We start from the raw sequence: 21,007 nt of genomic DNA, 5'->3' as shown, positions 1-21,007 counted from the left end.
TGAATCCTTCCCAGCATCAGGGTCTTTTCTAATGAGCTGGCTCTTGGAATCAGGTGGCCAAAGTATTGGAGCTTCAGCTTCAGTATCAGTCCTTGCAATGAATATTCAGGGTTGATTTCCTTTAGGATTGACTGGTTTGATCTCCTTGCTGTCCAAGGGACTCTCAGGAGTTTTCTCCAGTACCATAGTTTGAAAGCACCAATACTACTGTATCTTGCAAACAATGAGTGTGTGTTCTCAGTCATATCTGACTCTTGGCGACCACATGGACTGTAGCCCCTCCAGGCTCCTCTGTCCATGGAATTTTCCAGGCAGGAATACTGGAGTGGGTTGCCATTTCCTTCTCCAGGGGATCTTCCTGACCCAGGGATTGAACCTGCATCTCTTGCATCTCTTGCATTCGTAGATTCTTTACTGCTGTGCCACACCCTTATAAACAATAAAGTCAAGTAATTACTTCAAACATGCAGTGTTTAGATATATATAAAAAAGGATTACAAGTACTAAAAAAAAAAAAAAAAACCCCATGGATTAAAATACAATATTTTATTTATTTCTCACCTAAAAAACAAGCAACCCAGAATTAAGATATACATAAACTTCTCAAATTTACCCCTAATAAAATTTTGAATATTTATACAATTTCTACAGAAACATACAGTGTATCAAAATCTGCATAAATCAAATTTATAAAATGAGTAGAAATGCATAGTGATATTATCAACTTACAAAGCAAGGATATGGAATTATTTCCAAAACAGCCTACAGTAGAAAATAGTCATTATGGCAGCAGCTTCTGATGTTTTTTGTGTTTGGTAAGGTTTCTGATTTCAATATATAGAGTCATTTTTTATAGAGTATCTTAATGAATTGCACAAAATACCCATTTAAAATTTACATGCACAGTTTCTGTGCCACTGTTCTTAGGCCTATGCATAGTTAACAAGGTTATAATCTATTCAACAAGGAAAATGCGACCTACTTGCAAACACACAAGTATTAAATACCAATTCTCTTAGTTTCTTACTTATGGTTGATTTATTTTGCAGTTATATAGGCATAGAAATGTATTCCTTTTTAAACATCCCTAGAGATGAATGAAAGCTCAAATGGTTGATCAGAGATCAGGAGCAAAATACAAATTGACGATTCAAAATTACAAATAAAACTCTGTTTAAGATGTTTAACTTTGACTCTCCAAATTTAAGAGCTAAGCTTGGAAGAAGCAAGTTTGTAGGCTTTTCTTTTTAAATAAATGTAGGTGCTCTTTTCTGTTTTCTTTTTTAAGCTTTAGTAAAATATATTTTTCTCTGGTAGTAGTTTGTGAATTCCTTTCATTGATCATGATAACAGGATCAGTCTCTAATTTACTTGCCATTCTCTGCCTCATTAATTTTCTTTTTATTTATTTATTTATTTTGCCTCTGATGGAGCATTTTAATCTTGTGGGGTATAAGAGACTATTTAGATATTAAAATCAACTGACCACTTGCAGTATTTGGTTTTCCTCTTGTAGATACTATCTCAATAAATGTGTGAATTCAAACAAGTCTTCTTTTCATTGGAAAAACACTAACAGAAATATGCTTCCTAAAAAAAAAAAATAAGAAACACTAGGGAACTAACAGATAACTGAACAGAAAGGAGTTCATATTTGTTCATGAACTGTATTTTTCAATAGGCTTTTTTAAAATTTAAAGACTGTGCAGGGAATTTCACGAAGAAATAACTGAAAGGTCCATTCAGCCTTGACTATATAAATTGCACAGCTTAGGTTATAAGACACAGTAGTCTTGTAAGGCTTAATCCAACAAGGGTTTGGAAATTCTCACCTTGGTTAGAACAAACCTTTGATGTGTTTACAGTGGTGTTGTGTTCTTTGTGTTACTCTCATTTCAAGGTTTCAAAACTGAGAAATATTAATAGTTTTCTAAAGTGACAGGTAATGGGGAAAAGCCAATCCTCAATGTCAGAGGACTTTTCTTCTCAAGTTAGTAGGAACCCCTCCCGCCTTAGGAGTTGGGACTGACAGAGGGCAATGGAATGCCGACAAGTAGAGGAGTTAATGCCTCACAAATCTTCCAACTCTTTGGAATAGCCCTGGATTTTCCATCTTGTCATTTGTTTTTTGAGCCATACAGCATTCAATTTCAGAGCAAATGGAGGCGAGTAAATTCAGTCCTCAGACAGGTAACGAACGATTCCATCAATACCATCCTACAAATTGCATTCAAAGCTCCTGAAATAGTATACCAAGAAATGAAAGAGGCACTAAATGTGTTGAAATTCACCTTTCAAAAAAGCAGCATGACCGTGGAGGAAGGCCACCTTGGCTAATAACCTGTGGCAGTGCTTCAAAAAGATGTAAAATTAAATAAAGACATAACAGGTTGATAATCACCAAGTTACATAGGAAAGTCTGGTTACTCCAACCTTTTTTTTCAAGTGTGTTTAAAAAAAAAAAAAAAAAAAAATCAAACTGCCTTTCAGACCCCTGAGTGTAATCCCAAAGAAGACAACAATGCTTTTAACTCTGTTCTAAATAAAACAGAGCTAAATGCACAGATTACCAACAGCATCTTAAAACAAAACAAAAAAGATGTAAACATCTACAAAGTTTAAGGTAAAAGCAGTTTTGTAAACAGTAACTGCAGATGATCATGTTATTGTAAAAATCACAGTTTGTCAACGTCCTCAGGCCCGCGGAGCCTCTGGGTTTGGAGCTGTACAGGTGACAAGAGTTGCAGCAGGTTTCAGGCGGCTTTCAGTCCTGTATAAGCTTACATGTCAGTAGGTAGGTTACTGATTTCTTTCGTTCCTTCTAAACACTATGGATGTTATTTATCTCCCACTTTTGAGTCATTTTGCTGGAGTCGCAGTCGGAGATGAACACTTGATGGAGGACCTCTGAGCGATCCAAGCACTTTCCGGAAGGAATGTGAGTCAGCCTGTGCAGGTTCTGGAAAACACAGGGAAACACAGCGTTACACGTGAGCTCTGTGCTGTCACTGGCATTAGACAGGTCACTTCCTGGCTTTCGTAAGAAGACAATTCAAGCAAATTGGTCAGGCGTGAAGCAGCTTCACCCCAGACTCTGGGTTTCTCTTGTCAGTCTTCTACATCCTTTTGTTGTTCAGGCGTGATGTGCTGCGGGTACCTCCAATTCAACACATACAAACTTAAATTCATCATCTTCTCCTCCAGACCAGCTCCCCTAGTTCCTATCCAGCTAATCCAGCTGTCCTGAGCTTAGGACAGCGCAGCTCAGGCTGCATGCCCGCCTTCCTTCGAGTCACCAGCTGAACATGGACATTTGCAGGACTTGGGCTTGTACCCCTTCCCATCCTCACCGCCCTTGTCTTAGTCAAGTCCTTGTCACCTGCTGGAGGTTCGATTCAGCTCTCAGAGTGCAGTCCTCAGACTAGCTAAGATTGGGTCTGTAGGGTCGAAACAATTTCCTAATAATACAAAGACCTTAACTGTCTTTTCCACTGTATGGACATTTATACAGACAGTGCAAAAGCCATGCTGGGTCAAAGAGCTGGGGCTGTAACATCAATCAAGTGGTCACGTTCTCCGTAGCCACAGACTCACAATTAGAAAAAAAGCCAGTTTCATTTTAGAATGTCCTTGATGAAGCAGTAAAACGTGTTTGTTTTATTAAGACTTGACCCTGAGAGACAGTTGGTAAGAATGGCCAGAACATGGGCAGTTGCTGGACTTGAGGGCTGAACGAGCGCCTTTTCTTGTCATGTGACTTGAAAGGACAAATCGCAGGCAGATTACAATTATGCAAACTTGGGGCTGGGGAGACATTTTACAGAAAATAAAGTGAGCCTGTCACTTCAAGGGGAAAAGAAAAACAATATAAAGCTGACAGTTATTTGTTGCCATTGATAAAACCTAAGTTTTCAAGCAAAAATTTGAGTTTTAGAAAACTTGTATCCATCATCAAGAATGTGACAGCACTACAAGATTTAAAGACTTTTCTGGTGAAAAGTGGTTATATTTGTGATTTCAGGAGCAGTGTATGATGAAATGTGCCATCATTTGGAAGATCTGGATGACTTAGTGAGTCGATATTTTCCAAATGAGCTGTGAAAGTGTGATGTTACAAAAGATCCATTCAAAGTTTGAGACAGACAAGTGGGTTTAATGCAACAGAAGACAAAATGTTCACTGACAGGGATTCCAGATTCCACATTGCAAATAACTTGGACACAGGTCCCCTGATCTAGGAAGATCCCACACGTGGCAGAGCAACAACCCCTGGCAACTCCAGAAGTGCACCACAACTCCTGAAGCCCGTGCTCTAGGGTCCGGGAGCCACAGCTGTTTGAAGCCTGGGCACCTAGAGCCTGTGCTCCACAATGAGAAGCCCGTGCAGCACAGCGAGAGTGGAGCCCCTACTCACAGCAACTAAAGAAAGCCTGGGCACAGCTATGGTGACCCAGCACAGCTATAAATGAATGAATGAATAAAAAGAAACCAACACCTACACACTTGTGTAGCACAATTATCTGAAAAGGCTATTAAATTATCCCTTGTTTTCAAACTGCATGTCTAGACAAGGCTGGATTTTCCTAAGATACTCAACTAGAACAACATCTCGCATCAAACTAAATGCAGAAGCAGAATAGGAATCCAGAGTTCTTCTATTAAATCAGATACTAAAGGCATTTGTGAAACTATAAAACAGTGCCATTCTTCTCATTGTGGTGGGGAAAATAGCTATTTTTCATTAAAAGTGTTATTTATATTAACATGTAATAGGGTTATGACTATTACTTTTACATGAATATGTACAGCAATACTCATAACAGTTCTCAGGTTTAATTCCCAATTCAGAAACCCCATTAGCTGTAAGCTGTATAACAAATCTCCCTGGGAGTGTGTCAGCAGTTAGTAAGGATGTAAATGGGTCCAGAGGAGCAGAGTGAGAACTGCTGACTGAGCTGGCCTCCTGCTCACCAGTCCAGGCTTGACAATGTGTCCAGAATTATCTTCCTAAAAGTACCCACTGTTTCCTATCACTGTGATCCTCAGCTAAGGTTGGTCACTCCCCAAAGACCATAAAAAGTTCCATGCTCTTTCCCATGGAGAACAACTTAGGGAACCAGAAAACACCCAGCTCCTAGAATTCTCTACACTAAGACGCTATGACTCTGCTCGCTTGTCATTGCATTCATCCTTCATGAAAAGTCTTATCACACCTCAAGATCCCGTGCAGTGATACTTCTACCCAAAACTCACCAGAAATAAAGCCTCCTATTAATCTCTCTTTCCCTATCCTATGGCACTTTATTTCTTTAATATCTTGTTTTTGTTTCTTATTTATTATTTTTGACTGTGCTGGGTCTGTGGTGTTGGAGAAGACTCTTGAGAGTCCCTTGGACTGCAAGGAGATCCAACCAGTCCATTCTGAAGGAGATCAGACCTGGGATTTCTTTGGAGGGAATGATGCTGAAGCTGAAACTCCAGTACTTTGGCCACCTCATGCAAAGAGTTGACTCATTGGAAAAGACTCTGATGCTGGGAAGGATTGGGGGCAGGAGGAGAAGGGGACGACAGAGGATGAGATGGCTGGATGGCATCACTGACTCGATGGACGTGAGTCTCAGTGAACTCCAGGAGTTGGTGATGGACAGGGAGGCCTGGCGTGCTGCGATTCATGGGGTCGCAAAGAGTCGGACACGACTGAGCGACTGATCTAATCTGATCTGATCTGGGTCTTCCTTGTAAGGCACCAGCTTTCTCTTCTCTAGTTGTGGTGAGCAGGCTTCTCACTGGGGCGGCTTCTCTTGTGGAGCCCGGGCTCTAGGGTGCATGGGGTTCAGCAGTTGCTGTGTCTGGGCTCCCAGGCTCTGGAGCACAGGCTCAGTAGTTGCGGCGCACAGGCTTTGTTGCTCTGTGGCAGTGGGGTCTTCCCGGATCAGGGATCAAACCTGTGTCTCCTGCATTGGCAGGCGGATTCTTTACCACTGAGTCACCAGGGAAGCCCCATTTTGCTTATTTTTATTTCTACATGGGCTTTAGCTATTTTTTGAAAGGCCCCAGTGAATATTTATTAATAGTAACATCTGATGCACAAACTGATATTCGGTGCTGTGTCCTTTAAAATATAGTATCGAAAATATGTGTATCCCATTTTTTATCCATTCCTTCTCATATTTTTTTGCATCTGTTAACCTTCTTTTACTAGTTAACTAATCATCCCTTGGCTTTACTGCTATTATTCATCTTTCTTTGTGGAAATAAATGCTCTGTTCTCTGGGAGTTATATTAATCTTCTTCCTAACATCAGCAACTGACACAAACTTACCGCTTCTTGGTAATTATCTATGCAACATATATAATTCCCATAACTGGGAATATTCAGCTAGGCCATTAACATCGTCACTACATGGCAAACAAGTGTTTTCTGGCAGGGAGGGCATGACAACAAATACAAGATGTGTAAAGAAAGTTAAGGGCTGCCAGCTTCTTTCAGTTTGGGGGAGCTTTTTCAACTTTTTGTTTCACAATAAATTGATTTACTTTAGCCAAGTCTAGACTTCGAAAATTATAGAGTACCATTCGAATGTTGGAATCCTCAACTTGGCATACAACATTGAAAATTCACACCTGAAATAGAAACACTGCTCCCACAGAGTCAAATGAAGAACTAAATGTGGCTTTTAAAACAAGCAACAGGCAACACCTATCCTGCATTTAACAGCCAGGAGGAGAAGCTGTGAAGCCTGGAATCCAACACGTTACCTGTTCATCTCTATCGCCACCTGCTGGACAACAGGCAGCAATATTTTAAAAGTTAAACTAACCGAGGCATTCATTAAAACTGTATATACTTATGTATATATAAATAAGCCATTCACTAAAATTATATATATTATCATTTAGATTAAAAAGATCAGATTTTGATATTAGAACAATGGTGATGATTGCCTCAGGGAACCCTGGTTTCCCTATGTGGATAAATGAACAGTGGGTCTGCATGGACCCTGGGTGGTACCTGTCCGTGATGACATTGTACTAGAGAATAAAAGGGGTGCTCTGTTATCGAACGGTGATTCTCCAGTGATCAGGAAAATGAGAGGGAAATGCAAGCCAGTGAGAATGCAGGTTTTAACGTTTACATGTCTCAATTCCATATATTAAAATGAAACAGCATATATTTCAGAACTAAGACGCAGAATACCTTGAAGTACTGCCATTCCTTAAATTCATTCAGATTGCAGTGTGTAATCATAACTTTGGATCCATCAGGCCCCTTCGTCAAACACTGGTCATACTGCATGAGTTGATTGGCTTCATTAATTCGGAAAAGCTATTTAAAAAAGAAAGAAACCCAACTCTTATAATTAGACTCAATGACTACCCTATTTCTCTATCACATTTCTGTATGTTCAGAACTGCAAGTCCAAAGACAGGAATTACTCGTTTTGATGGTAGTGAAGACTGCTTCTAACTATTAAAAGCTTATGTTCTTTAGCCTTTTAGATACAGAATCGGTCGTTAAGATTTTAATCACACCAACAGTGTAAGAAAATGAAAATGTGGAAACAGACCTGATAATGTATCACCATCTAAATTAGAGACAAGAAAAATACTCACATAGGAAGGGAAGACAATATGTGGTTGCCTTTCTCAGTCATGTCTGACTCTTTGCAATCCCATGGACTGTAGTTTGCCAGGCTCCTCTGTCCATGGGATTTCCCAGGCAAGAATAATGGAGTGGGTTGCCATTTCCTCCTCCAGGGGATCTTCCCAACCCAGAGAATGAACCCGCGTCTCCTGCATTACAGGCGGATTTTTTACCATCTGAACCACCTGGGAACACGACTGGTAATAACATCCCAGCTTCTTGGGGGGAATATGTGGAAAACTGAACAATAGCTGAACAAACAAAACTGTTAGGGAGTGAGGCTTACACAATTATACACTCAAGCAAGAACATATTCTAGTCTCTTATATGAGACACAAATTCTAGATTGCGGTTGCTTACATAAAAACCAATACTGCTCTTATCCCCTCATTTAAGCAAATGCTTCAGCACTGTTGGCTTTTCACAGAATGTTTTACTTTATCAAACAATCACAGTTACCAAACTGAAAACAGGCTACAGCCTGTGCTGCGTCAGCGCCTTGGCTCCCAGTGCACACCAGCTGCGTCTGGGAGCCTGAGCCAGCGGTGTACCTGATTCCCGCCCATCCTGTGGCAGGGGCCCAGCTCCACAAAGCCTCCATTGGTCTTCCCCATGCTGTCGATGCAGTACACAGTTTCAAAGCCTCTGATCTGAAAGAAATGAACGAAGGGTCACAGGTTTAGATTCTGATAAGCTCTAGCAGGAGGTCAGAGAACTTTGTCTTGAGGCTGAGGTCCACATGGAGGGTGGGGCATGTGCAGCCTGGTACCTACTGTCCTGTTAGGCCTCTTAGAACACAGAGCTATAGTCATTTCTCAAAGCACTTATGGTCTTTTTTTTTTTTCCTACTTACCATATTTATTTGTGAAGCAATTTTGTTACATGCAAAGAGAGAGGGTTTCCTGTTGTTCTTAGATTTATAAGATTGTTTACACTTGAAAAGTCATTGGTTAGGACTTCCCTGGTGGTACAGTGGACAGAAGTCCACCTGCTAATTCTGGGGACACGGGTTTGATCCCTGGTCCGGGAAGATTCCACATACTGAGAAGCAACTAGGCCCATGCTCCGCAAGAAGAGAAGCCACTGCAATGAGAAGCCCATGCACCACGACTAGTGAGTAGCCCCCGTGGGCTGCAACTGGAGAAAAGCCCGTGCAGCAACCAAGACCCAGCCCAGTCAAAAAACAATAATAATGATAACAATTAATTAATTAATTTTAAAAAGCCACCGGTTAGATAGCGTGAAACCACTTATGGTCTGAAAGTCAACACTGGAAGGGGCTCATTTCAATGAAGGACCTTGGCCTATAAAGTTCGATAAAAGATGAAAGAAATAAAAAAAATATCATTAGTACCATTTCAGATTCATGAGAGGCAGAGCAAAGGGACCTGACTACAGTGGTCACAGACACTGGCCCTAAGTATCTAGACCATCAGTGATCCTGGGAAGTAAGGCTCTCACGCCTGACAGCTGTATTCAGGGGCTGGGGTTCATGGAGAGGTGGAGGGGTAGCTATGACCAGTAGGCTGGGCTCTGCTGCTGCTAAGTCACTTCAGTCGTGTCCGACTCTGCGACCCCACAGACGGCAGCCCACTAGGCTCCTCTGTCCCTGGGATTCTCCAGGCAAGAGTACTGGAGTGGTTTGCCATTGTAACATGTGTGCTCAGTCGTGTCCCATTCCTTGCGACCCCATGGACTGTAGCCCACCAGGCTCCTCTGTCCATGGGATTCTCCAGGCAAGAATACTGGAGTGGGTTGCCATTTCCTTCTCCAGGGTATATTTCCCACCCAGGGATCAAACCCGGTTTCTGGCATCTCTAGCTTTGGCAGGTGGATTCTTTACCACTGAGTCAAATGCGGGGAGTCAAGCTATAGCTGACAAATAATACAGACCACCTATGGACAAACTGTATATACTCTAAGTACGTGGCAAACATGTGCTTCCATCTCTGGAATGCATGTTTTGTACAAAAACAATCTCCCTTTTTGGAAATACTACTACAGATTTATAACTTGATTAGAGATCACTATTGGCATCCGTTGGCAGCTGGATGTGCTTGTCGGGGCTCTGGGACAGAGGTCTGGGTTAAAGGTGGACATCTGAGAGCCATCAGCGTGTGAAGGGTGGGCTCTGAATTCTCTACTGGGCAAGCTCACCAAGAGAATTCATCCCTTCCACACAGAAGGCCCTAGGCTAGTGAGTAATTCTCGAGAGCAAAAGATAACCAAACCAAAATGCAGTCTGGGCTTTCAGGAGCTCTGGTCCAGCTGGGAGTTAAACACAGCTCATCAAAATAGAAGACGGAAATATGGGACAGAGAACTGTTAGGACACAGGAGCAGACAGAGATCGAGCACATCCTGCTACCCAAACTACTGACCTCTTACCAAAAAGGTCAGGTCGCTTTGCCCTACCTGCTTCTCTAGGGGCTGGGGCTCCTCAGGGACAGATCCAGCCTCTTACCTTTGCATTCTTCTCACTCAGTCCCATGAAACGTGCTGCAGGCTCCAAATATACGTCACATCCTTAGATCTACATGTAGCCTCCTTTCTGGGCCCGAGGTCTCTCGGACAGCCCAAAGGGGTGTCTACCAGACCATGTGTGCCCTCCTGACCCCTTCTCATGCACCCTCACTGGCAACTTCCTCACCATGGCTGCCACCTAATGTGCTGGGCAAATATCGGGTTTGGCCAAAAAGTTCATTCGGGTTTTTCTGTGACACTGCATGGAAAACCCAAATGAACTTTTTGGCCAACCCGATAAAACCAAACTAGCTGTCCACCTGGCCCACACCTTCCACTCACTTGCCTTGTTTTCCACCAAACTTCCCTGCCTCAAATTCTTCTCTCTTCCCCAACATTTCCGTCTCACTCTGCTTTCTCCTGAGCTCAGTCTCCAAACACACACATGATCACCCAGCTGACACTTACTTCTCCCCAGTCGACATTTTTGGGCGGCAGAGGGTAGTGTGAGGTGATGTCATAAGCTATTTCTTCCATGAACCATTTGAAACTCTTACAGTTGTGATCTTCTCGAAACTTCTTCAGCTCTGATATATCCCCATATGCCAAGGCCTTCGATTCTGGGCGACTGGCATAGAAGTAGTCTTTGTACTCATCCCACCAGACCTCCACAACTCTAACGTAATTCTGGGGAAAAAAAGAAATGAACATTATTATAAAAATATTTGTACTATCATAAACAGTCTCTTCCTGACATATGAAATATGACACACTCGTTTCAAGAGGACTGTATATTTAATTGTGTGCAAGCGAGCTCATGACCCTGGCATGTCACTGTCATGAGTGTTCCACCAAAGAGTGGTGGACACAGAATCTGGTGTCAGTGCGCTGAAGGTCACATGTGCATGTGTGCTCAGCTGCTCAGTCGTGTTCGATTCTTTGTGACCCCCATGGACAGTAGCCCACCAGGCTCCTCTATCCATGAGATTCTCCAGGGAAGAACACTGGAGTGGGCTGCCATTTCCTTCTCCAGGGGATCTTCCTGTCTTAGGGATTAAACCTGCGTTTCCTGCACTGGCAGGCAGGTTCTTTACCACTGCACCACCTGGGGAGCCCTAAAAAGGTTACATGCTCTGAGATAATATGTTCTCTCCTGCTGATGAAGCCGAGTGAAGACAGGGTTTGTGAGAAGCTGGCTGGAACCACCCCCACCCCCTCACCCTGTCCCCTGCCCCTGCCCAGAACAATCTCCTCTCTGAGCACCACACTGTTGCACCTGCAGAAACCACAGGGATAAACAACAGCTCTGCTCACTCAGACACATTCCTGCAGGCACCTCTGCCTGTCTGGTAACAGCTATACCTGAACCACTTCACTATAGCCCAGAATTAAGTGGATATTTCCCCCTCCCCACATCCCAGTGGTGCATCCTGAAAAGCAACCGAAGAACAATCAAGTAAGCTGACATGTGATAACTAAGACCTAACTTCTGCTGTTGTACTGAATGCGGGTGTGAATGGATGTAGTCCAGACCCAGCGAGGTCCTCGCACTTGGACATCAGCTGGCAGTAAACTTCATAAAGGACTTGGGAGTCCGTCTTTTCAGCTGGGTGGCCATAATGTTTCTGCTGCTGAAAGCAGCACAGGCAACATGCAAAGCAACAGCAGACCTTGGTTCCAACGCAACTTTACTTACTAAAAGGGGCTGCATTGGGCCCGCTGGCCAAGGTGACCATTCTATATCAGGAGCAGGAACATCTAGTATTCAGATTCAATGTTTTCTTGGCTACGAGGTAACTATCAAAGGGTGACTGCCTGGCCACGGGCCTGTTGCTGCAAAAGCCTGTGGGCTCAAGAAGTTCTAAGTGGCAGCTTCCTAAAAGAGCACAATATTACTGCTAAATATTTTGAATTCTTGCAAATGCATCCAAAGTTGGACACAGTCCGTGTCTTCTAGGTACTCATGAACATGAAGAATTCAGGGCATATGTATAAGGTTACAGTAACAAAAAGGAGGAGCATTTAACTATTTGGGATGGGGGGACAGGGCTGGCTTGGTTTGAGGGAGTGGTTAGTGAGTTGGGGTCGGGACTTGCAGCAAAGGGCAACACAGCTATGTGACAAACCACGGTGTGTGTGGAGCCCTCAAGGAGGTCAGTTACCATCTCTGGATGCAGGATTCACTGAGAGAAAAGCTGCCTCCATTTCTCCATTTAAAGTGAAAAGTGTGTGAGTCGCTCCAGTCATGTCTGACTCTGCGACCTCAAAGACTGTGTAGCCCGCCAGGCTCCTCTGTCCATGGGATCTCCCAGGCAAGAATACTGGAGTGGGTTGCCGTTTCCTTCTCCAGGGGTCTTCCCGACCCAGGACTGAACCTGCATCTCCTATATTGCAGGCAGACTCTCTACCGTCTGAGCCACCAGGGAAACTCCTTTGGATAATTAAGAAGTGAATCTGTGTGAAGCATTTAGATTTTTGTACACACTCAGCTCTCACAAAGTGCCGGCTCTTGGTGACACCAGTGTTCGTTTTTAGGGACTTTGCACGTCACCTCTCAGCCAACAGCCATCCGCATAGAAGGGTCTATGCAGGCAGCAGACATCAGATTCAGTTTCCAAGGGAATAACCCTGACGGGGAGTGGAGATGGCCTGAGGGGTGGGACGGAGGGGAGAGGGATGGGGGAGGGGGGTGGGTGAGCACCCATGGGAGACCTGAGGGCCTTTGCTGAGCAAGGAGAGACTGGAACCAGGGGCGGTGTGGGAGGTGGGAGGCGGGAGGTGGTGAAGGGACTACCTGCCTCCTCATCTCACCTCGTGGGCTCAGCGGTCACAGAAAAAGGAACCATCTCCAAGGAAAAGTTAATGGCTCAGCTCTGACAATGCTGAGTCTGAAACACCTGAGGACCACCTAAGACGAGGGTTCTAGGGAATTCCCTGGGGGACCAGTGGTTAGGGCCCTGTGCTTTCACTGTCCCATCTCTGGTTGGGGAACTAAGGCCCCATAAGCCGTGTGGTGCAGTAAAAAAAAAAAAAAAAAAACCAACAAAATTAAAAGAAGAGGAGGGTTCTGGGAGACAGCTGATGCGAGAGGTCTGCAGTTCAGAGAAGACCACTGGCTGGAGAAACAGCCCTGGAGGCGGAGGGGACACACAGAGGCAGGGGACGGAGGTGCTGGCGACGGCTGCACTTGCTGGGCTTTGAGAAGACCCATGGCTAGCCTGACAGTGACGGGTGCTGCCCTCTCATCTCTTTCTGTTCCTCGTAGCACAGGCTCTCCTGAGCTGACCTGACGTCATGAATTCCTGGTGACTGTGGGGCTGATTCCAAGGGCAGGTTCTCCTCCTGCGAGGCCGAGGGCCTGGTGTTAAATGGGAACTCTCTCTGTCTAACGAGGCTCCACGATGGTCATTTTGAAGATAATCTAGCTGGTCAGAGGGCTGTGCTGGTTCTTATAGCCTCATTTCTCCTTCAGTTATCTATTCCCTTTGGGGAACAGTCCTGAGTTGCAGCTGTAGCCAGAAATAGACTTCCTTCTGCTTTTGACTTGGTTAAGGGTTTCAGAAGATGAAGGGCACCAGTCACATGCTCTTAGAGTCTATGGCAGCCACACGGCTCCTACGTTGCTCCATCAGGGAGTAAGGTCCTGGTCCTGCCAGCAGCGGGGCCTGTAGACTCTAGGGTGAAACTCTCCTGGTTTGTCCCTCGTTTGGGGGACAAAAGATACTAAACTATTTAAAACAATTTTTTACTGTTATTTTTAAACTTTTAATTCTGTATTGGGGTATAGCCAGTTGACAATGTCGGGATAGTCAACAGAGAGGGCACTTAGCCATACAAAAGATACTGAACTTTTATAAGCACTGTTCACAACTCTGACTTTGTTTACTACCCAAACTCCTATTATAATCACTTTACTTTTCAAAAAATCAGATAAGAACAATATTTTACTGATGTGTGAATGATACAAACTGGTATTTTCTTTCCAGCTATTTTCCTACAGTGTTGCTGCTACTGCTGCTAAGTTGCTTCAGTCGTGTCCGACTCTGTGCGACCCCCCATAGACGGCAGCCCACCAGGCTCCGCTGTCTATGAGATTCTCCAGGCAAGAACACTGGAGTGGGCTGCCATTTCCTTCTACAATGCATGAAAGTGAAAAGTGAAAGTGAAGTCGCTCAGTCGTGTCCGACTCTTAGCAACCCAATGGACTGCAGCCCACCAGGCTCCTCCGTCCATAGGATTCTCCAGGGAAGAGTACTAGAGTGGGTTGTCAGCTTTTACAAATTAATTTGAGGTATCTTCACAGAAAACACTTGATACAGGAATGATAATCAGAGTAGGATACAAGGAATAATCTTAAACAGTAAGAAGTTTCACAAATAAATCTAGCCTAAGTTAAAAGTGACACCCAGCATGACGGCTTCAAAGGTGTCACCCAGCCATCAGGTTGACACCAAGTGGCCATGTGGCACACGTGTCAGCTCCCAGTCTCCCCACTTTTAACCAAAAGACTCACCTTTAGGGTAGGAGAAGACCCGACATAGACGGGTGGGGGGTTCCCCTGCCAGCCCTCAAGACGGTAGATGTGCCCGACACGGGAACAAGGGACAAACAGCAGCTTGCCTCCACACTGCCAGATCTGTCAGGAAAGACACACGTGCAGCGGTTTCAAATGCCAGCTCTGTCCTGTGAAACCTAAACACTAGACACTAGACACAGTGTCCATAGGGAATTTATACGCCAAACAGATCCTGCAATGACTTCCTGTTTCTCGAGCTCACATACTAACAAAGAGGCTGCTGGGGAACACAGGTGTGCCCGGGACCCAGGACCCCTTCCTGAGCCCCTGCAGCACCCGAGATACCCCCATGGTAACCCGCAGAGCCATACAGACATCCCAGTCCTCACACCCTCGTAACCCCCCTCCCCGCTCCACCAGCTAACATGTCTCCCATGGGGGAGTGTTCTGATCAACGCCTCACCAGCTTCTGCACCTCTGCTCCCCTCTGCCATCGCTCCCCTATTTATTTATAGTAGGAGATTATCCTTATGAAGGGCAGCTGGGGGTCATGCCCTCCCCCTTAGCCTCTCTGATGGTTTCCACTGCCTGCTGGATTAGTAACAGTGGAACAGCATTGGAGGCCCCCCACTGTGGCCCTAATATCCCTGCCCACATGGTCTTCCCCTTAATCTCTGTCTGATTCACGCATTCAGCTTCTGCCAGCATTCCTGTCTCCTGAACTCTCATATCCCCTACCCTGTGCCTTTTCCCATTCTACCTGCTTAGAAGTGTCCCCCAACCAATCTCACGCCCATCTTCCTAGTTCTGTCTTGAACACTTCCTCCAGCAGGATCCCACCAACTGCTCCTTCATCACATCAGCTGAATGTGGGTCCACCTTCTGATTGTGTTACGAGTTTAAGTAGAAGTCCCATCTCTTATCAACTGTAAGTTCCTTGACAGCGGGGACTGGGTTTCTCCTCTCATCCCTCACGGGGCTGAGCTCCAGACATTCAAGACAAGTTGAACAATTATCTGTTCAACTCAAACCGGATCACTGTTCTCTCTCTTTCTTTCAGGAAGAGGGTGGGGAGCTGCAGCTCCCGTGTCAGTGTGAGGACCCCAGTCCCTGTTGGGGTCTGCCTCTGTCCTGAAGCATCCTGTCCTACAGGGATGAAAGGCAGCTTCAGCAGTGGATGGGCAAACGGACCCGACAACTGCTGATTCCCCCAGGGGCTCCGATAACAAAAGGCTCCAGTATGGAAAACCTTTGGGGGAGGGGTGGGGGATGGGAAAGGAGGCATTTTTATTCTGAAGCTTGCTGGCCTCCGTTTTTAGCTGAGCCGTGTACATATGCCGTCGGAGCTTGCATTTTCCCTTATTTTTTCCCAAAAGGCAAGTATGTTTGTTAGTCATTCCTTATAATTTAGAGAAATGCATCAAACAGTCCCCCCACCACCCCCCTCCTCCACCCCACACACACAACCTGAAAGAAACCAGCCTTATCGTATAGTCACAAGAATCACTAACTTCTTGGAAAAATTGCCGTTGTTTAATGAAATGTTACCTTGTATGAGATCTCAAAGTTTTCACCACCCCAAATCTGGAGGCCTGGATCGTAGAGACCCAGTTCAAAGAAGAAGTCTCTTTCGATGGCGAATAACCCTCCAGCCATGGCTGGGGACCTAAGGGAAAGAAATGCTGGAACAACTTTGAAAGACAAACGCCCAAGACCCCTTCAACCACAGACAACAAAGCTTTTTGGAATACAGTTAAGTAATGCATAGAAGAGACAAAACTGATGGCCAAACATTAAGAAATTATAAAGCCTTCACCAAGCAATTCTGTTCATAATTTCTTATGAATTCACTACAATTTTTAACTGAAATGGTATGATATATTTCATTACAAATTAGAGCATTACATCATTTCGCCATTAGAGGGCATCTTGGTTCCTTGGTTGACTTAAAAATTAAGCCTTGTGAGTTAAAACAGAATTTTTGCTTTCACTCCTCAAAAGGACTGAGCCATAAGCCGTGGCTGGCTAAATGTTCCCGCAATGATTTATGAGTCATTCCAGGATGAGTGAAACCATACACCATGAAAGTAGTATCTCATTTTTGAAATTTTATAGCTCAGGGGTTTGCCAAATAAGGGTGTAGCTCGTGGGAGGACAGCCTGGGTTCATTGTAAGTTTGCAAATGTGGCCCGGAAGTGACACAGGAGAATGAGACAGAGTTATTTACTGTGTCAGGACGCAGGGATGCCAGAGGGTGACTCGTGGGCCTTTCTGAGTGCGATCCTGAACTGGGTACTTTTTAGCGACAAGAGAAAAAAAAAAGACTTGGTAGCTTTCTATGGTGAGCCCCTCCCAGCATCAGAAGTTAGAGGAGAATAATTTTCATCCTGTTCCCTCGGGAACAAAGGATTGTCGCTGCATACGAATCTTTGGTAGGTCCCTCCATTGGAGCCTCTTCATCAGCACACCTGATATCAATCTATCGCCGATTCCCGCTGATTGCACCACAACTCACATAGTGGGTTCACACGGTGAAGCCACTTCTTCCCAGCCTCACTGCTGCCATCCTAGCCCATGGACAGAACCCTGATGGCGTCCTCTTTCCTGCCCCACCGGAGCCCCATCAGGCAGCCGGGTAGCGCCGCCCTGCTGTGCTGACCCCCTCCTGCCCCAGGGCCCAGGCTCCTCATCCCTCAGGGCTCGGCCTCAGGAACAGTTTCTGGGCTTTGCTTCTCACCACTCGTACTCTCTGCTCCACAGTCATTCGTGTAGTGAACTGTTTAATTTCTGTCTCGCCTGCTGCGTGTTCAGTGCCACGAGGGAACACAGCTCATTAAAAGGAAATGTCATCACGTCAGGGGAAAGTCATCCTCTCAAAAGGCTTTTCTTCTCAGAGTATGCAGCTGAACTCACTAAATAGCACTGGTGCATTTTCGGTTATATTTTCACACCACGTTTATTTAACTGTCATTTAACATTATTATGACTATGCCCTTTTGATCTTTAAACATATTCCCAGTTATCTCAGTACATATTTGAAAAATGTATCTTAATGTGAAAGCCAGTGAGTTATTTAAAGGTAAACCTTCCTTAAATTTTTCTAGCACATTTTAAAAAATTCTCTTTACTAGCCCATGGGTTTGGTGGGAATATACCTGTAGTCACCATCCCTTATTTTTTCCCTCCCAGAATTATTTGTGAGTCAGGTTAAACAGATTAGTGGTAGGCTCTTGGACAATTTTTGGGGAAAAAAAAAAAAACAAAACCTCAAACAAATTTGGAAAATGTCACATAAAGCTGAAAGGTTGTATAATTTCCTTATGTTTGCCATTTCAGTATCCTGGTATCACGACATGCCCAGACCCCACCAGCTTTTTGCATGACATCGGACACTGTCCCCAAACTGAGTTCGAGCATCATCAGTAGCGCAACAGGAAGAGAGAGACCAAAAGCAGAACCATAAGATCAAAAAAATAAAATTAGACACATTTAGAAACCTACATTAGCATCTAACTAAACAATTCATTTGGGGCCACTCTTTAAAAGATGGTAAAAATGTTCTAGTAAAAAGACCAAAAAAGAGAGAAGAACATAAATTTTTCTATTTGAAGAGGCACAAGAAAGGAGAAAGGAAGATTCTGGAAAAACGTCTCCTTTTAATCAAATGCTCTTCTGAGAATGAAGTCATAAAGGAATTCTGTGTAACATTTCCCAAGTCATGTATTTTTATTCATCAAATTTAACTGGCATAAAATTACTATTTAAGAGCATACAAAACAAAAGAAAGAAAAAAAAATCTTGTTACTGCCTTTTGTTGTTAATACTACCCTCCAAGGCATCAAAGGAGATACAAAACTTGGATAGTAAGTAAAGTTTACACATTTTAAACTTATAGAATTATATGTCTAGTCCACTTTCCCAGGTGGGCTCAGTGGTAAAGAACCCACCTGCCAATGCAGGAGACATGGGTTTGCTTCCTGAGTCGGGAAGATCCCTGGAGGAGGAAATAGCAACCTATTCCAGTATTCTTGCCTGGGGAATCTCATGGACAGTGGAGCCTGGCGGGCTACAGTCCATGGGGTCGAAAAGAGTCAGACATGACTTAGCGACTAAACAAAATAACAAACAAAAACCTAAGACTGCAAAACTTTTCTTGTTTTTCACCTGTATTTGGAACTGATACCATAAAACATGCCCACCCTCCAAGTCTGCCCCCAAATGGAGCTTGCTTTTAAGAAGAAAGCAACCACAAAGATGAAAGGGTGAATTTAAACCCCTGAAACAGCACAAAGAAAGAAATCCTTTCATAGTCTGAGACAGCATCTACAGTGTTAATTATATTTATATATATATATATATATATATATATATATATATTTAGCTTGGCAAGAGGTTAATAGGTTAGCAGCGACTGGAGAAAAGAAAAAAAGGTAAGTGATTTAGTGATTACCGATATGGTTCAGTTTTTGTCTTTCTCAGTCTCTTCTCTCGGGGGGTCAGAGGCACCCGTTTCCAGAGCATACTCCAGTCCCATGCTCCTCGGGCATACCCATCTTCGTCACCACCCCCTTGGGGCACAATCTCATATGTGTTGCCATTTATGACATCTATGAGCGGCACAGTGCAAATGGTTCTGTGTTGTGTTGTTGATGGATGGCAGCAAAGATGAAATGCAAGGGCGTGTGGGGACCCACGTGTTTACACCAGGACATGGGGAAGGAAGAAAAAAAAGTACTTAGAGAGAAACATTCCATGTTAAAAAGAGGAAGTAGTGAGCTTTACCGATAAGGTTCAGTTTTATGTTTTCTTTTGGCCTTTTCCTTGTGACTCAGGGGGATTCGCTTCCATAGCAAACTCCAGTCCCAGGCCCCTCTGGCAAAACCATCTTCATCCCCACCTTGCTGAGGCTCAATGGAATAGTCATTCCCATCTATGTAATCTATTAGAGGCACAGTGCATGTGGTTCTGAAACATTTACAGAAAATGAAAAAGCATTTAAGAAACCCAACACTTACTAGTTGAGCAGGTCTATCTGTATTATCTCTTGTTATTCTGGGTTGCTCTATTTTTTTTCCCCACTAAGGGACCTTAGGACTTCCCTAATGGCTCAGACAGTAAAGAATCCACCTACAATGCAGGAAATGCAGGTTCGACCCCTGGATCAGGAAGATCCCCTGGAGAAGGGAATGGCAACCCACTCCAGTATTCTTCCCTGGAGAATCCAATGGACAGAGAAGCCTGGAAGGCTACAGTCCATGGGTTGCAAAACAGTCGGACACAATTTAGCAACTAAACAGCAGCAGGGGACATTAATATCTAATGGGAGGTCGACATGAACGAATGCCTTAAAAAGTCAAGGAGGCTGTTTTCATAAGAGAAGGGGAGAGGGGACGTCCCTGGGCTCACAGACAAATGTTGGGGACAAAGAGCTGTGTCCTTGAACTTAGCAGCGCTTCCTCATTGTCACTCTGGTCCTACAGGCACGCTCTCTTGGTAACTTCACATTATTTCTCAGGTTTCCCTGCCCATTTTTTTCCCCTCCTTGCCCCTCCATTCAAAATCAGTGTGTGTGTGTGTGTGTGTGTGTGTGTGTGTGTGTGACTTCCCTGGTGGTCCTGTGGTTAAGACTTCAAACTCCCAATGCAGGGGGCATGGGTTCGATCCTTGGTCGGGGAACTATCAGGAAATTTAAGAGCCCACCTGCCTCATAAGGCCTGGCCTAAGACACAGAACAAATATAAATAAAGATTACAGTTTCTTAAAAAAAAAAAAATGAGTGTGTGTGTGTAGAAAGATAATACCTGCTACACTGTCAGCAGTGCTCCCAACTCTGCTGCTTTTTACTTCTTTGGAAGAAGTTATTATGAAAATCTGTTTCTATACATTTACTTGATCTTCTATCCTACTTCTTTTATTGCAAAAAATTAGCTTTTATCACACACACACAAAAAAAAACACAAAAATCCCTCAAAACCTGCTGAATAGCATAAATAGTGGCCTGAGAATTTGGAGCAAAAAAAAAAAATACCTTTTATCTGGGCTTCATAAAAATGCTAGTGGTATATGACTAATTAGGTATAGTGCCAACTCTGCTCAGATAATTGGTACACTGCTTGTTCTCGTGTTCATTTCATCAGAAAGGGTTTTAAAAGGCATCTCCCAAAATGGAGATTACAGGTTTTTCCAACCACGGTTAAGGTGCGTTTTAGATGTTTAGAAACCAAGAGGGGAAAATCCTTGGGGCTCAGGATTTCGACACAGGGGCTTTATTCCCGCCTGTGGACTCCTGCGGGCCAGTCGAGGGTCCGGTGGAATGACCTCACTCACCCTGCCTACATCTCAGAGGACTGCCCACTCTCACCAGGAGAGGGGAAGGCTGGCTAT

At 44.2% G+C, this 21,007-nt stretch overlaps 1 protein-coding gene across 2 annotated transcripts in view; it reads right to left on the bottom strand.

Moving 5' to 3' along the window:
• Positions 1–531: 531 nt before the first annotated feature.
• Positions 532–21,007, bottom strand: part of GALNT7 (polypeptide N-acetylgalactosaminyltransferase 7) — a 136,003-nt gene continuing 115,527 nt past the window's right edge. Inside the window, exons 6-12 of one of the 2 annotated variants that reach the window (XM_027548945.1) lie at positions 19,406–19,588; positions 16,172–16,289; positions 14,621–14,743; positions 10,576–10,794; positions 8,197–8,295; positions 7,199–7,327; positions 532–2,959 (exon numbers count right to left, since the gene is read on the bottom strand). In XM_027548945.1, the coding sequence (XP_027404746.1) occupies positions 2,822–2,959; positions 7,199–7,327; positions 8,197–8,295; positions 10,576–10,794; positions 14,621–14,743; positions 16,172–16,289; positions 19,406–19,588 (1,009 nt within the window). In that variant the 3' untranslated portion in view covers positions 532–2,821. Of the gene's footprint in view, positions 2,960–7,198; positions 7,328–8,196; positions 8,296–10,575; positions 10,795–14,620; positions 14,744–16,171; positions 16,290–19,073; positions 19,257–19,405; positions 19,589–21,007 lie in introns of both variants that reach the window. The other variant, XM_027548946.1, reaches the window with a different exon arrangement.

This window comes from Bos indicus x Bos taurus, chromosome 8 (assembly GCF_003369695.1).
Source record: "Bos indicus x Bos taurus breed Angus x Brahman F1 hybrid chromosome 8, Bos_hybrid_MaternalHap_v2.0, whole genome shotgun sequence".
Taxonomy (NCBI): domain Eukaryota; kingdom Metazoa; phylum Chordata; class Mammalia; order Artiodactyla; family Bovidae; genus Bos; species Bos indicus x Bos taurus.
The sequence above is the reverse complement of the archived record's forward strand: the minus strand, read 5'-3'. Positions and strand labels throughout refer to the sequence as shown.